The sequence below is a fragment of the Humulus lupulus genome, chromosome 5 (genome assembly GCF_963169125.1).
Source record: "Humulus lupulus chromosome 5, drHumLupu1.1, whole genome shotgun sequence".
Taxonomy (NCBI): domain Eukaryota; kingdom Viridiplantae; phylum Streptophyta; class Magnoliopsida; order Rosales; family Cannabaceae; genus Humulus; species Humulus lupulus.
The window spans coordinates 141793834-141809811 of record NC_084797.1 but is presented as its reverse complement, the minus strand read 5'-3'; the positions used below and the strand labels follow the sequence as shown (position 1 = coordinate 141809811).

At 33.5% G+C, this 15978-nt stretch overlaps 1 protein-coding gene across 9 annotated transcripts; it reads right to left on the bottom strand.

Moving 5' to 3' along the window:
• Positions 1-9: 9 nt before the first annotated feature.
• Positions 10-4423, bottom strand: LOC133777703 (uncharacterized). Of its 9 annotated transcripts, none has more exons than XM_062217411.1 (8): positions 4284-4423; positions 3972-4194; positions 2112-2186; positions 861-970; positions 684-786; positions 530-596; positions 333-434; positions 10-232 (listed from the first exon to the last, which is right to left on the bottom strand). In XM_062217411.1, the coding sequence occupies exons 4-8, from the start codon at positions 931-933 to the stop codon at positions 143-145; spliced, it is 435 nt and encodes a 144-aa protein (XP_062073395.1). In that variant the 5' UTR covers positions 934-970; positions 2112-2186; positions 3972-4194; positions 4284-4423; the 3' UTR covers positions 10-142. The 9 variants fall into 9 exon arrangements, 7 of the variants coding, with proteins under 7 accessions (XP_062073395.1, XP_062073394.1, XP_062073392.1 ...); XM_062217410.1 differs by having other exon boundaries at positions 861-963; positions 4284-4422; XM_062217408.1 differs by having other exon boundaries at positions 861-1016; positions 4284-4415.
• Between the last annotated feature and the right edge of the window lie 11555 nt (positions 4424-15978).

Sequence of the window (15978 nt, the reverse complement as noted above, 5' to 3'; positions counted from 1 at the left end):
ACCTTAGAAAGCTAAATTAACTCAACTTATTATTTATTAGATTGATTTTGTATTTGATTAGTTCTAACAATTTTTAATAAAAAAAATACAAAGTTCAAAAAATGACTAAATCCCCTTACATAGGTACTAAGTATGCAAGCCATCATTTAGCGAGATGCGGTAGAATATATGTTGCCCACTCTTCTTGAACTTCATTAAGTTCAGCATTAGTATATGGTAAATCTGAATTGAACTGCAAATAATTTAAATTATAAGTTACATGTCAAATATATATGAAATTAAAATATAACTTTATTAAAGTTAAAAGGTAATTAAACACATTTCATTATTACATTATTCGATAGATATGCTCTGGTTCTTTGTTGTGAAATGAGATCCCTAGCATACTTCATACAGTAGATACCGCACTCTGTGGTTTTTGGTTGTTGTCGGCACTGTTAACATAGACAAATGTAAAAGTATATTACATATATACTTGTTAGTATACTTATAATTTAAATCTTATGTTTTATACATTTGAATTTCTTACTTTTGGACTATAATACTTTAGACTTACAACTCTTTTTCCTTTTTCCGTATCATATAGCGTGAAAGCACTATACATAATAAAAATATTTTAATTAGCAAACAAGTACTTTTAGAAAGATAATATACTTTAAGGATTGAAACTTATATAAACTTACAGCCTAACTATATTTTTAATCTCAACGTAATTGAAGGTTAATGGGATCCAAGAACGCCACTGAATGTGAGTGAGGTTGAAATAGCAATAACATCCAATATTCACTAGAAAACAAACAATCAAATATTTAGAAGATGATTATATGAACTTAACATTTCAAGACTCAATATAAACTTACTTGTTATTCCATGGACAAATAAGGAACTGCTTCTCGCCCATTTGAATGAATCGATCTTTAAGTGCTTGGGCATGCTTATTCTCAAGACCTACACTAACTTCACCTGGATGCTGAAAGAGCGTGAGGCATCTAAAAAAGTTATTGAAGAAGCACCTCCTGTCATTAAGGAGACCCCAATTGTAGTACAAGATATGGAAAAGGCACAGAACATTTGATTGATATACAAATGCTTTTCGAATAGTATTATTGATCATCATGAGTGGTTAAAATATGTTCACAACTAATTTACTCATATTTGGGTACATGTCTAGTGATTATATATACCGAGTATATAGTGATTATATATTAAATATTCACCGAATGCATAATAAAAAGTATAAAATTGAAAGAAAAAACATTAAAAAAGTATATCCTCAAATACCCTATGAATTATTCTGAGTCAATGTTCTTGGAGTACAAGACCCCAGTTGTAGTAATATTAAAGCATTTGATTGATGACTAAAGTTAAATTATGCCAATTTGAAATAAATAGATAGTATTTGTTTCAGTTATTCAGCCGAGGAGTAAGTATGAATTGAAAATGCGGGTGTCAATTTTTTTAATCAATTGGAATTTTCTATAAAGGTGATGAATTCGTATTCTTCTTATATAGGCTTTACTAGCATCAGAAACAAAGAAATATGAGGAGGTCATTCAGGTTTATGCTGCTGAGCAAACTAAGAATGAGGAATTGATTAGGAAGCTTGAAGTTGCGGAGAAGAAAGCATATCAGTTTGAAGATTCATTGCAGAGGTTTGAAAGCTTGAAGTAGTCAAAATATATGACTACTTGAGCTCTATTTGAATATAACTAAAAGTGAAACGTTAATCTTTCATAATCTAAATTATTCATACTATTTTTTATGATTTAAAACGGACAACACTTCCCCTATATTTGTAACCTAACCATCTGTCAATATCAATTCAAATAATTCAATCAATTCAAACAACAAACAATTTTTCTTCCTTATATCTCCCCCAGCACGCAATTATATATATCACAGAACCTAATTCACTAAGACATGCAAGTTCTCAACCTTCTGCTATCACCGCAACACACAATTATAATCCCAGAACCTACTTCACTATGGATGAATATTTAAGATATTCAAACTCCTCTATCATACACTTGTATAATTTTAAAATGAATATACCTTTGAAATGTTTAAACAATTAGAATTCAAATTAATAAGTTTTAACCATTAAAACATACCTGAGATGATCTATTTGAACTTTAGATTGTTTTCTGAAGCAAAAATCTGAGCCCAAGAGTTTTATCCCAAAGAGCCTTTCAAAAACATGAAATAAAATAAATAAAAGAGTAATAAGTTTGTGCTTAAATCCCTGTCAACATTTACTTTCTAAAATAATTATATTAAATCAAATAGTAAAAGTGCATAAACTTATTTGGAATGCCAAATAATTGCACCATTCATGCATGTTGTTCTAATTCTATGACTAATAAAATGACAAATAGTAAAAGTGCATAAACTTATCTTATATAAATATATATATATTTATATGTATGTATGTGTGTATTTATATACGATTTGACATATTGAAATTTAAGAGCCAATGTAATGGTCCTCGTAATTGTTCTAAAGCAATAGGTGTATAGTTTACATGAGGTAGCCAAAGAGACCAACTCTCTCAGTCACATATTGCAAGCACAGAAATTATTACTCACGAAGATTAATCAGCATTGATTGAGATGCATTTACAGCAATGTGAAGCTAGACAATAATCAAGATTCTCTTATTAAAAGTTCATTTTTTCATCAATGTAGAATGTTCCTACTCTAAAGGTTGGTGAGAAAATGAAAGAAAGTAATGGGAATTATGCTGATGATGATGGTTCTGCTAAAATTCAAGTAAGCAATCTCTTCCACATATACATATATGAACTTTTACAACTTTTCTTATCATAGAAGATCTCACTTGCAAAATATTCAGGAATCCAGCCCAGTGGAGCAATAAGATGAAAATTTACAAAGCTTGATTGATTTTACAAAGAAAATGGAAATATTCAGCAATTGAGTCTAAGCAATTCTAAACATAAAGCCAAAAGCAATGTTACAAAACAACTGAGATCCTTCGAGATGGTAGTAAACTTAAAGAAAAGTTGCATTGCTAAATATAATTGAGTTTAAGCAATTCTAAACAAATCCATCAGAAAACTTAAGCATCTAAAATCAACCAAAACATGTATTATTGAAAGAAAAAATGATATTGCAATAACAATTATAGAAAAGACATTGTATATCCAAAGTAGAACATGCTTCCAGTAGTGAGAAACATGAAAAGTTGTGAACAAAATCAGCAACTGAGATAAATTGAATAATTCACAAACATGGGTTATTAGTCAGACAAATAAAAAATGAGCATCAACAGTACATAACACAACTCTCTAATGACCCATAAAGCATATCCATATGTAATTATAAATCATCTTGATAACTATAAAATAGATAAATGAGTTTGATAATCTTTACCAAGTGTCTTCATTCATGTTTCACAACCAAACTATCAAGCAATTATTCAAATTACATACCAATTATTCACACAGTAATTTCATCAAACATTACATATGCCAACTACAACAATAATATCATATTACCACAGATTGAACCCTAAACATGATTTCCAAAGAAACATCAAAAGCATATTCAATTACATAATTTCATATTCAATTACATATGCTACCATTGTGTATCTAACCACCTTAATATGAACAAGAAATGAACAATGTTTCAGAGACAATGTCATACATTTTTTCATTGCTCGATGAAACTAGTTTCAAACCAGTGCCTAGGTTAAGAGGTTAGAATAAGGTCCTTTTTTGTCAACCAAATTTCTAGTTGTTAAAAAATGAAGTATGCTAAACAATCACAAGGAACTTCCAGAGCCCATAAAAGTAACTTGAACCAAGACCACATAACAGCCGAGTGCTACTAGAGACTGGAACAAAATGAAAAATATTTTAATTTGGGTACAACGTTACTGCAGCCTTGTTCATATTTAAAGATGGCATGCATTTGTTAACTACTCGACTACCTCAGAAAGATGAAACTTACCGCGAGGTACAGGCCTTGGTTCAATCAACAAGAAGACCAAAAAAAGTATGATATAACGAGGTATATTGATTAGTATCGTGTCATTTGCTGCAACATTTGCGAACCAGTTGGTTGTGAAATCAACTGCTCTGAACTGAGGGAAGGTCTCTGAAGGTGGTTAGCGCCAACTGGGTTACCAATCCCTTGTCTGATATCTTTCCGATTGATTGTATTTGTTTCGTATCTGAAAACAGAACTAGTAACTTGCGTCAACAAACTTTAAATTCCATAGAAATATTTATTGAGCAAACATAACAGACTATGCTCACTTACCATATCCATACGCTTCTTGTGAAGATCACTTACTGACTGCATGTACACAATCAAGATATCCACATAAGAATTCTAAGGGGTCGTTTGTAATTGAGAATAGTCAAGAATTAAATAACAACTAGGTACACAAAATATATTCTCTACATTATATAATTATTTTTCTCAAGCTAGCCATTAAATTATAATTTAAACAAGATAAATAAATTAACTTTAGCCATCACCTAAATTATTCTCAAAATGAAGTGATTCAGCAAAGATAACATATTTATATAATTATTTTTCTCAAGCTAGCTATTACCTCTAATAACGACAGGCTAAGACCTGTCGGCACTGCCCATTAAATAAAGGGTTTATACATTTTTGGACCCTGTATTTTTTCTCATTACCTGTTTGGATCCTGTGTTTTGACAAATTACTTTTTGGACCCTATGTTTTGTAAAATGGTTAAAATAGAACCCTAAACTCAATTTTGATGAAGAAAAAATTGAATATAACAATACAGTTTTTAAGCATAATGGTTTTATTTTTGTTCTGAATTGTTAGTTTGGTAAATTATTTGTGATTTTAGTTGAGAAAACATTAACCAAAATCGGATTTAGGGTTCTATTTTAACTATTTTACAAAACATAGGGTCCAAAAAATAATTTGTCAAAATACAGGGTCCAAACAGATAATGGGAAAAAACACAGGGTCCAAAAAAATATAAACCTTTAAATAAATTCAGGCTCTATAATAACTCAATAGCTACATTTTTTAATTATCCATATTACTGTAATATGTTTTTATAAAAATTTATTTATATATATTAATAAAAAAATCATAACTAATAAATTTATATATTAAATTTTTTTACAATATTTTTCCAATTAATAAAATAATTTTTTAACTAATATAAATTTTATTAATGTGTTAAGAATAATATAATTAATTTTATAAATATATTAAATAATAATAAATTTAAATTTTGATATAAAAATTATTATAAATACAAAAGTTAATAATATGAAAAATTTCGGAAAAAAAATCTAGTTTTAAAATTTTTTAATAGATACATAATTTTTATAAATATATATTTACATAATTTAGTTTATTTTTAAAATTATACTATTCATTAATTTTTTTGTAATATTTTTCCAATTAATAAACACAACTCTTGTTTAACTAATACAAATTTTATAAATATGTTAAAGAATAATAAATTTAAATTTTGATTTTAAAAATTATTATAAATATAAAATTTAATAATATAAAAAATTTAGAAACAAACAAAATCTAGTTTTAAAAGTTTTAATAAATACATAATTTATATATATTTACATAATTTAGTTTATATTTAAAATTATAATGTACAAATTTTATAAATATGTTAAAGAACAATATAGTTAATTTTATAAATATGTTAAAGAATAATAAATTTAAATTTTGATATAAAAATTATTATAAATATAAAAGTTAATAATATTAAAAATTTAGAAACAAAAAAAATATAGTTTTAAAAGTTTTTAAGAAATACATAATTTTTATAAATATATATATACATAATTTAGTTTATTTTAAAAATTATTATATTCATTAATTTTTTTACAATATTTTTCCAATTAATAAAATAACACTTTTTTAAGTAATACAAATTTTATAAATATGTTAAAGAATAATATAGTTAATTTTATAAATATGTTAAATAATAAAAAATTTAAATTTTGATATAAAATATATTATAAATACAAAAGTTAATAATATGAAAAATTTAGAAAGAAAAAACATATAGTTTTAAAAGATTTTAATAAATACATAATTTTTATAAATGTATATATTTACATAATTTAGTTTATTTTTAAAATTATACTATTCATTAATTATAATTTAGATTTTTTATTTGAATTTTGGCGACATTTTATGACTGTCGGCGTTGGATTTTTATTAACTGTTGGCGTTAAGGTAAATAGCGATAACGTTTAACCGTCAGCATTGGTCTTGAATTAACTGTCGGCGTTGGAGTCAATAACGACACATTTTAACTGTCGGCATTGGTCTCGAATTAACTGTCGGCATTGGGGTCAATAGCGACAGTCAAAAGCAACGGTGACAGTTATTAACTGTCGGCGTTGGTCTCTATGCCTACAGTTTTTAACTATCGGCGTAGAGTCCCTCTAAGCAATTACGACAGTAAACAGAGTTGACTGTCGTGATTGGATGTCGGGATAGCCCAGTTTTGTAGTAGTGCATATTAATTTCATAATGCTAGTAGGAATGAGTAGCAGCTCAAGGAAAAGGTTGTCTCGCAAATAGCCAATAACCTACTCGATGATAGAGCAGACTAGTGTCATCTCATGAAGCTGCTCGGAGTACAAGACTTGTTTGTTAAGCAATACGTTTTACCCAAAGATCCAGGTTTCATGAGACACCATCAAATATTCCAAGATATTTATGAAACTAATATTTAAATTGTATTATTCCTATATTATTTGAATATGTAACTAAATGTACTGATCCCACACCAACATATAGTGTAAGGCCTAGATTTATTTGTAAGGGCCCATAGTCCATTATGACTCTCTATAAATAAGGGGTTTATTCAATCATTAAGCCTAAGAAAAAACAAGAGAAGAAAAGGAGCTAGGTATTTCTTTTGTAAGCATTGTACGTACAAAACCCTGGGAATTGTATTCTTTCTTCAACTTAAGAAACACAGTATAACCCTGTTTTTTCTTCATCTAAAGAGTGACACTTTTAGATAAATAAAAGTGCAAGTAGACGTACACTACTACAACAAAATGCTTTTTAGTGTAGGATATATATATATATATATGGGTGCACTCTTAATGGTTACTACCCATGGATGGTTACTTTAATATTAACCTTTGAATTAAGATCAATTGTCCATATTTATAGTTGTTCCTTAATATTTCTAAAAATAAATTTTGATTTATTTCAAATTTTTGAAGGGTTACTTGATGAAAAACGTGTATTTATTATGAAAATATAATATTGTAAACTTTTAATTTTTAAAATGCATGTCAATTTCTAAATATAGCTAGTGTCTCCCATTGGTTGAAAACAACATTAATTATGGCAAAAAAAATAACTAAATTCGAAATTAACTAGAAAGAAAAATATTTACCTGTTGTTGACTTACTATACCAAGTCACTATGTTGTCACATCATCATAATTGTTAGTACTCATCTATGGATAGTAACCATTGAGAAGTATTCCATATATATATATATATGGAAAAGTTCTCAATGGGTATTACTCACACATGGGTACTTTGATAAATGTGCAAATATGCTACATGGCATGTAGGTGACTTGGTACATCAAGTTACCAACAAGTAAAGATTTTTTTTTTCATAGTTTTTTTTTTTTTTTTTGCATTAATTTCGAAATTGCATTTTTTTTGTCATTAGGAATGGTGATTCCAACCAATAAGAAATAAACTATCTTTTCAAGTTTTGAATTAATTTAAAATTTTAAAAATTAGGGTTTCATAATAAATGCGCACTCATTTCTTAAACTCTCTATTCTTCTTCTTCTTCTTCTTCTTCATTCAAAGTAAATAAAATAAACATAAAAAAATCATAATTGCACCATGATTTAGTGAGCATGTGAAGGAGAGAAAAAAGAAAAAAAAACGTGTGGGAAAAAAATAGAGGGGGAGAGAGAAAACGCATGAGAGTAGAGGGGAAGGGGATGAAGAATAAAATAAGTAGATCTAAGGATTTAGTAGGAAGGGTTGGAAAGAAGAGACAAAAAATTTATGAGAACTCATTGTCTCATAATCGAATCAGGTCCAAATTGCTTTTAGATCGCGCTCGTCGATATAGATCTCCTATGAAAAGTTTGGAGTAATCATTTTCAATGTTCGAAAGTAGAACTCGACGTTGTCTTCATAGTGAGTCTTATTGTTATTTTTGTAAGGTAATATCTTCATATCTATATATGTTTCTATGATTGAGATCTCATTTTATGTATATGTCAGAACACTTGGATTATTATTTTTCTAAAATCTTTTTTTCTATTTAAAAATTAGGAATATGAAAACCACGTATGTGTAGATGAGGTAGACCGTGATGTTCCTATCCCACCATGGAGTTTTGTTATACCTGATGAAGATGGTGATGCAATGACCATTAATATACCATCAGATGTAAACAAAGGGTGTTAGAAAAACTTATACATGATCTTTATTTATTTTCATGTAGGTCTAATATTAAAAAAATTAATATGAGATAACCTAGAACATGTTTCTAAAATTGAATTCAAAGATACACAAAGACAAGAATACTTACAGTATACACAACGGAATGAAAGAGTCATTCCTTTAGTTTCTCTAACTCTTGTATCCTCTCTGTCGCAAAGTATTATAAAGAAACTGAACCGATCTTCTATTTTCTTCACAGTCTTCCAATGTATCCTTAGAATCACCTAGACTAGTGTGGGAAATTCTCAACACATGAGATAAATATAGAAAGAAGAAGAGAAAATAACGAAGAGGCTTAGAAAATGACTTGTGTTTAGAGAGAATCTAAAACTATAAGAAAATCTGACTTATGACTTGTCAAACTTATGTTTTGACTTCTCTCTAAGCACTCTTTTTATAGAATCAATTAGACCATTTAATTTAATTTAATTAAAAAAACAATAAAATAATAATCAATTTAAATCTCTAGGTTGAAATTATCATGGGCTTTAGGCCCGTGAAATTTCACATTTGATTATAAGCCCATTGGACTTAAAATCAAGGCTTGTATTATTTTCTATTGATTTAATTAATTAAATATTTATTTAAATCGTTTGTAAAATTAATTATTTATAATTTGAACCTTAATTTAAACTTATTTATTAATTTAGATACAAATTTATCTTAATTAATAAATCTGCCATAATTTCTCTTTTTTTTTTCTAAATTACATAACTCTGTGAAATTATCCAAAATTGACCTGGTCAACTTTGATAATTCTAATTGATAATTAAATAAATTAATTGAGACTATATAGATGATGTTATCCAAGGTACAATGGGGACCATGGGCCTATGAAATCAAGCTCCAATAAGTTATCATAAATCTAACAAATAAATTTACTAACTTATTAATTCCTCGTTACTCCACTATAGACTTGGAATTGCACTCTTGAATTCATAGAACACTCTATAACAAATATAGATACGCTATTAGTTATCCATTGTTACAACCATAATTGTCACTCAATCCTCTATAGACGGTCTACAATGAGATAGGACTAAAATGCCGTTTTACCCCTCATTGTATTTTATCCTTAAAACACTTAGTTCCTTGTAAATGATATTTTAGTAAACTAATTTAATTACTGAAATGAGTTCTCCATCATTTAACACCTTGAACCAAACTAAAAGGAAACCATCGTTTCACTTCTTCATCAGAAGCTATAGATGTTCATATCTATGATTAACACTCCCACTCAATTATACTACTGAGTTCTGAAGATGTAAGTATGGGCTTGTCCGTAGGATAAGCTAGTAATGAACAAGTCAAAGAACTCAAATAATACAATCAGTTAGAATACTAACCACTAAGAATTGAGATTGAATTGACATATGGTCAACTATATGATATGATATGACTATACTAGATAATAACCGTATGTTTACTTATCTTATCAACTGTCAATATCGGTCCTGTCCGATGTAACAAATACATCCGAGCTTATCTACTTTGCTAATGTTCTGGAAAGAACATAACACTGTAATGTGTTAGTAGATCATATTGTAGATTGGCAAGTCAGTGTAAATCTGGTGCACTGACTAATCTTAGGACTAACTTATTGTGAACATATAATCATATTTATATTCCACTGTGATTACATCACTATAAGTAAGATTAGCTATATGCTCGGGAGTTAATAGAAGTTTATATTAAATAAATAATCATGAAAATAAAACATGTGAGCAAAGTGATTAACCAAGTCAAAAAATGATTTATATTCTTTTATTGATAATAAAATGAGATTACAAAGAATTTGGATTTTAATTAGGACATAAAACCCCAACAAACTCCCACTTGCACTAATTGTAACTAATGCCTTAATTCTACTAATCCCATTTCCTTGATATGCTTATCAAATGTAGCTTCTGGTAGTGTCTTTGTAAACGGATCCGCAAGATTGTCTTCAGTTGCAATCTTCACAACATTCACATCTCCCCTGACCACATATTCTCGAATAATGTGATACTTCATTTCTATATGCTCACTCCTCTTGTGACTTCGAGGTTCTTTCGAGTTGGCTATCGCTCCTGTATTGTCACAAAACAACACAAGTGGTTTATCCATTTCTGGAATAACACCAAGATCCGAATTGAACTTCTTTGGCCATACTATTTCCTTAACTGCTTCTAACGCGACTATGTACTCAGCCTCCATGGTGGAATCTGAGATTGTAGACTGCTTTACGCTTCTCCAAACCATAGCTCCACCCCCAAGAGTAACACCATTCCAGAAGTAGACTTCCTGTCATCGACATCAGTCTGAAAATATGAATTGGTGTAGCCTACAGGGTTCATAACACCACCCTTGTAGAGTAACATATAATCCCTAGTCCATCTCAAATACTTCAGGATATGCTTAACTGCTATCCAATGTTCAGGTCCTGGGTTTGACGATTACCTGCTCACTACTCCCACTGCATAGCAGATATCTGGTCTAGTAAACAACATAGCATACATTAGACTTCCAACTGCAGATGCGTAAGCAAATTTTCTCATTGCATCTTCCTCTTCAGAAGTCTGGGGAGACTGCTTCTTTGAAAGATGAATTCCATGGCAGGACGGTAGATGCCCTTTCTTGGAATTTTTCATTGAGAAACGTTCAAGCACTCTATCTATGGCTTCGAGCCATAGTTCCTTTTCAGGGCTAGCCATTGTATGTTTGAAAGACAACGGATCATCATAACTAGTGTCACCAACAACCATATTGGTTTCACCATCCAAACCATAGCGAACTGGGTTCCTAGAAATCCTCCCACTATGACAAGGCTTCGTGACTGTTTGCTCAGGAACAATGGTAATTTCTTCATTTAAATCAACTTTCGTCGGTTGGGCATGAAGAGTGGGAATTTCATCATCAACTTGCGTTGATGAAGATGGAACATTTGTTGGAGTCAAATCTTTAACCATCTCCTCTAAAACTACTTTGCAGTTTACTTGGTTTGTAGAGGGCGGAGTTTTCTTGGAGGTGCGGAGTTTTCTTGGTTTGGCAGGTTACTACAGACAGTTTGTAGAGGGCTTCTCGAAGATAGCAGCACCAATGATAGAATTGACACGGAAGAATTTGAATTTTATCTGGTCAGATAAGTGCGAAGACAGTTTTCAAGAGTTGAAGCGACGACTTATTACAACGTCTGTGTTGAGTCTTCCTTCGGGGGAAGGGAAGTTTGTTGTTTACTGCGATGCATCAAGGTTGGGTTTAGGTTGTGTGTTGATGCAAAATGAGAAGGTTATAGCTTATGCATCACGACAGCTCAAGGAGTATGAACAGCGATATCCTACCCATGACTTGGAGTTAGCAGCAGTGGTATTCGCACTGAAGATTTGGCAAAATTATCTGTATGGGGAGAAGTGCGAGGTATACACTGACCATAAGAGTCTGAAGTATTTCTTTACACAGAAGGACCTAAACATGAGACAGAGGTGTTGGCTTGAGTTAGTAAAGGTGTAACGACCTGAATTTGCTAATCGGGATTAGGGCCTTGATTGGTGTGCTTAGAGGGCAATAAATGATTTAATATGCTTTAATATGTTAATGGATGAATTAACGTGAATATATGATAGTGATGCATGTTTAGTGAGTTAAATGTGCATGTGGGCCCCGTTTGGATGTTAGGGGCATGAATGTGATATATGTTATATATATGTGATATGTCTGCGCAACACGATCCGAGACAGTCCTGGGGAGCAGTTAGCCAAAGAGTCGCAACAGGGTTGAGCTTCAGACTCGGGGCGAGTCGAGGGGTAATTTGGGTACTAGGTGTTATGGGATTATCGGGACATGAAAATAAATATTTGGAGATATATTTGAGGATAGAATGTCTAGGCGGGAATATTGGGGAAATTTACCATTTTTCCCTCGAGGACGCTTTGGTACCCCGAGCCTTGAGGTAACCCTTTAGACTTAAGTCAAATAAAACAAAAGAGAGGAATTAATTAGAAACTTGGAGAAACCGACTTGCACTTCTCTTCTCAGCCAAGGTTAGCTTTTATTCTTCTCTCTCTTTCACTCTCAAGGAAAAATCAAAGGGAAAGCTTTGGGAATCAACTTCAGGATCTAAGGAGTTCAGCTGGGATTTAGGGAGCTTGGAGCATAAGGGGGCTGGTTCTAAGGCTCAAATCAGCAAGAGGTAAGCTTTGATTATGGTGGATAAGTCTAGAGTTGCAGCTAGTTATTAGAGTATGCATGCTAGCAAGTTTGAATTGTTCTTGTGTGGTCTAGTTGAGTTTTGGGGTGGTTTCTAATGGGTTTTGATGTTGTTACTGAGTTATTACTGAGCTGGAGTATATGTGTTAAATATCTGGGTTAGATAGGTGAGTTTTGGGTGAATTGGCTTGAGGAAAGGTGTGGAAAAATGGTGTGAAAATCTGGGTTCGGTGGGAGCGCCGCAGCCCTAGGAGGGGTGCGCCGCGGTCCGTGTGGGGGTCAATGTGGTGCTAGCCTCTGTTTCGAGGCTAGCCGTGACTCTTGTGGGTGGGGCCGCTACCCTTAGTGTCAGTTTGGGTTTTAAGGGTATTTTAAGCTTGAGAACTCAAGGGGTAAGGCTCGGGATGGATTTTATCACCCGGATTGATAGAATTCAAGGTCCCGGAGGATAGGGTTATGGCTCGAAGTTATTTATTTGATTAGAATTTGATGGATGGACATTGTTAATGTGTTGTGACTAGGGTTTCAGCGAGGCTCACGTTAGAGGACTGTGCTCGGGGCATCGGTGCTCAGAAAGCTCGGAACTCAGGTAAGAGAACCCTTGTTCCCATAGAGCTTGTGCAGGGCTGAGCCCAATGAGTTTGAATAGAATTGATATGCAGGGCCAAGCCCAATATGTTAGAACTGCGGGGCGTAGCCCTTTATCTGGTTATGCTAGAATTCTATACTTGCTTGTTATGCTATGTATATTATGATGTGAATGGTCGGCTTGAGCCGAGAACGGTGTAGTCCAAGAACGGCGAAGGGCCGGGAACGACATTGGGCATGTTGAGTGCAAGGCCGAGAACGGCAAGGGGCCAGGAGCAGCGTTGAGCACGTGGAGTGCGAGTTGCCAGGGCGAGTCCCTAGAAGGATACCAGGAATATCCTCACGGCGTGGTCCGCGAACCCAGGGCATGGTAAACGCCTGGGACGGCTAGGCCGTATATGTTTAGCCATTGGTGGCCTCTTTATATGCTTGATATATGTGTTGCATATGTTATCTGTTTGTGGGTTCTCTTGATGGGATTCGGCTCACAGATGCTCTGTGGTGCAGGTAAGGGTAAAGAGAAGATCAACCAACCATGAATACAGCAAGCGTGAGGCGGCGTGTACATGTGTTGGCCAGCCTGGCTGCCACAGCCAGTCGAATTTGGGAGATGTTTGTAAATAAACCTAGATTTTGTCGTTTAGTCGACTGGGTTCAGTTTATATGTTGTAAATGCTTCTAAATTGTATTTTGGGATCCCAAGTGTTAAACTTTTATGATTTTCAATGAAATGAATTTATTTCTAAAGTTTTTCCTCTGTTTATGGCTTAGTTACACTGTTTGATGTAAAACCTCGATTAGCGAGTTAATGCACGTTTAAAACTCACTTAGTAACGGCTCTAAGGAAGTAGGGCATTACAAAAGGACTATGATTGTGATATTCTTTACCATCCGAGGAAAGCCAATGTAGTGGCAGATGCGTTGAGCCGGAGAGGCCCAGGTCAGTTGTACAGTTCCACCCAGATCTCAAGAGAGTTAGCTAATGAGATGGTTAGAGCGGGGATGGAGTTGGTGGTAGGCCGGTTGGCCAATATTACTCTGCATTTGACCCTGATAGAGCGGATCAGAGAAGGACAGTTGGCAGACGCTCAGTTACAAGGGATTAGAGAGAATGTCTTAGCAGGAGTAGCTAAGACTATTCTATATCTGAGGTTGGTTTGCTTCGGTATTAGGGACGGATATGTGTTCCAACTGATGAGGGGATCAGATGAGAGATACTAGATGAGTCTCATATGACGCTGTACTCGCTTCATCCAGGTACCACGAAGATGTACCAGGACCTACGATTGTTATATTGGTGGGCCGGGATGAAAAAGGATGTGGTGGAGTACGTAGGGATGTACCAGGTTCAACTATGGTGAATTCTATGTTTAGGGGTGCATGTGATTGGGTTATGTGTATTTTGGATGCTTGGGATGAGTGGAGCATGTTGATAAGCTTGTTTTTAGGTTTGGTTGAAGATTGAAAATTTTTTGGTAAGGTTTGGCTCGAGAAAATCGCAGGAAGGAAAAATGCAGGGTTGCTAGTTCTGTGACTAGCACTACAGCGCTAGCCTTTGGGCGCTGTAGCGCTAGGCCAAGTATTCTGAGGGTGTTTTTGGTTCTGTTTGTAGCGATGTAACGCCTTCCTTAGAGCGTTGTAGCGCTACCCTGTTTCCAGAAAGGGGTTTTTGAGTTATTTTCAAGGGTTTTTGCCCGGGGGTTCCGGGTTCGATTCCACCACCCCATTTGGTGGAATTAGAGCTTCCCGAGGGCTCGGGATTAGAGCCGAGGTTAGGTTTTGGACTTGAGGGTTGGTGATGATTCTAACCTATGGTTGTGACTAGGTGTGCGCTAGGGCTCAAGAGGGATCGTGCTCAAGGATCAAAGTGAACGAAGCTAGCAAATCTAAAGGTAAGAAAACTGCACCTGGTTATATTTTTGTGATGGGACTAAGTACTCCCAATATCTGTATAATGTCATAGATGGTATTATACCATGGGACATGTGATAAATGGCCTAAGGGTGTCGTATACAATATTTGCGCACAGGGCGCGGCTTGGCCACAGGTAGCCGAGGACAGCTTAATATTCACTGAGCTCGGTTTAAGCGGGCCGGAGTTAGTGTGATGAACAGTGGGTGCGGCCTAAGGGTGCTAACCCTAGTTATCATTTGTATTTTGATTATTGATATGAGATGATAGGTTTGGTGTGCTGAATACTTGGTTATCATAAATGCTTAAACTGTTGAGAACATGTTTATGTGATATGAGATATTGGATTGTCTATTGATTGTTTATGCTTTGTTATTGTGTTTTCTTGCTGGGCCTTGGCTCACGGGTGCTACGTGGTGCAGGTAAAGGCAAAGGCAAGTTGGACCAATCCAGAGATGGAGAATTGCGGGGCTGAATGTACGTAGACAGCTGTTCGGCCGCCATGGCCGAGGAGTGGATCAGGACAAGGAATGTCTATCAGCCTGTTTTACCTTATAGTGGCTAATTACTGTATTTAAATCTTGGATCTTTGTAAATGACTTTAATCGTTACATTTTTGGGATCCCGTGTAAACAGAAAATGTTTATTTACAAGAAATGCGGCTTTTGAGACCAAAATCTTTTAACCCTAGTTCCATTATAGTTTCAGTAACACGTTTTTTTAACTAAATGACTTGATTAGCAAGTCTAGCACTTTTATAAACACACAGAGTAATGGTCTTGGCTATCCAGGGTGTTACATAAACACTTT

What these genes read in the sequence shown, in the direction of transcription:
- LOC133777703 (XM_062217411.1), bottom strand. Translation starts at nt 933, where the DNA reads ATGCCCAAGCACTTAAAGATCGATTCATTCAAATGGGCGAGAAGCAGT. An exon ending in ATTTGTCCATGGAATAACAA is followed by an intron (nt 787 to 860) that starts GTAAGTTTATAT and finishes TTTGTTTTCTAG; the next exon opens with TGAATATTGGATGTTATTGC. An exon ending in GAGCATATCTATCGAATAAT is followed by an intron (nt 233 to 332) that starts GTAATAATGAAA and finishes AATTATTTGCAG; the next exon opens with TTCAATTCAGATTTACCATA.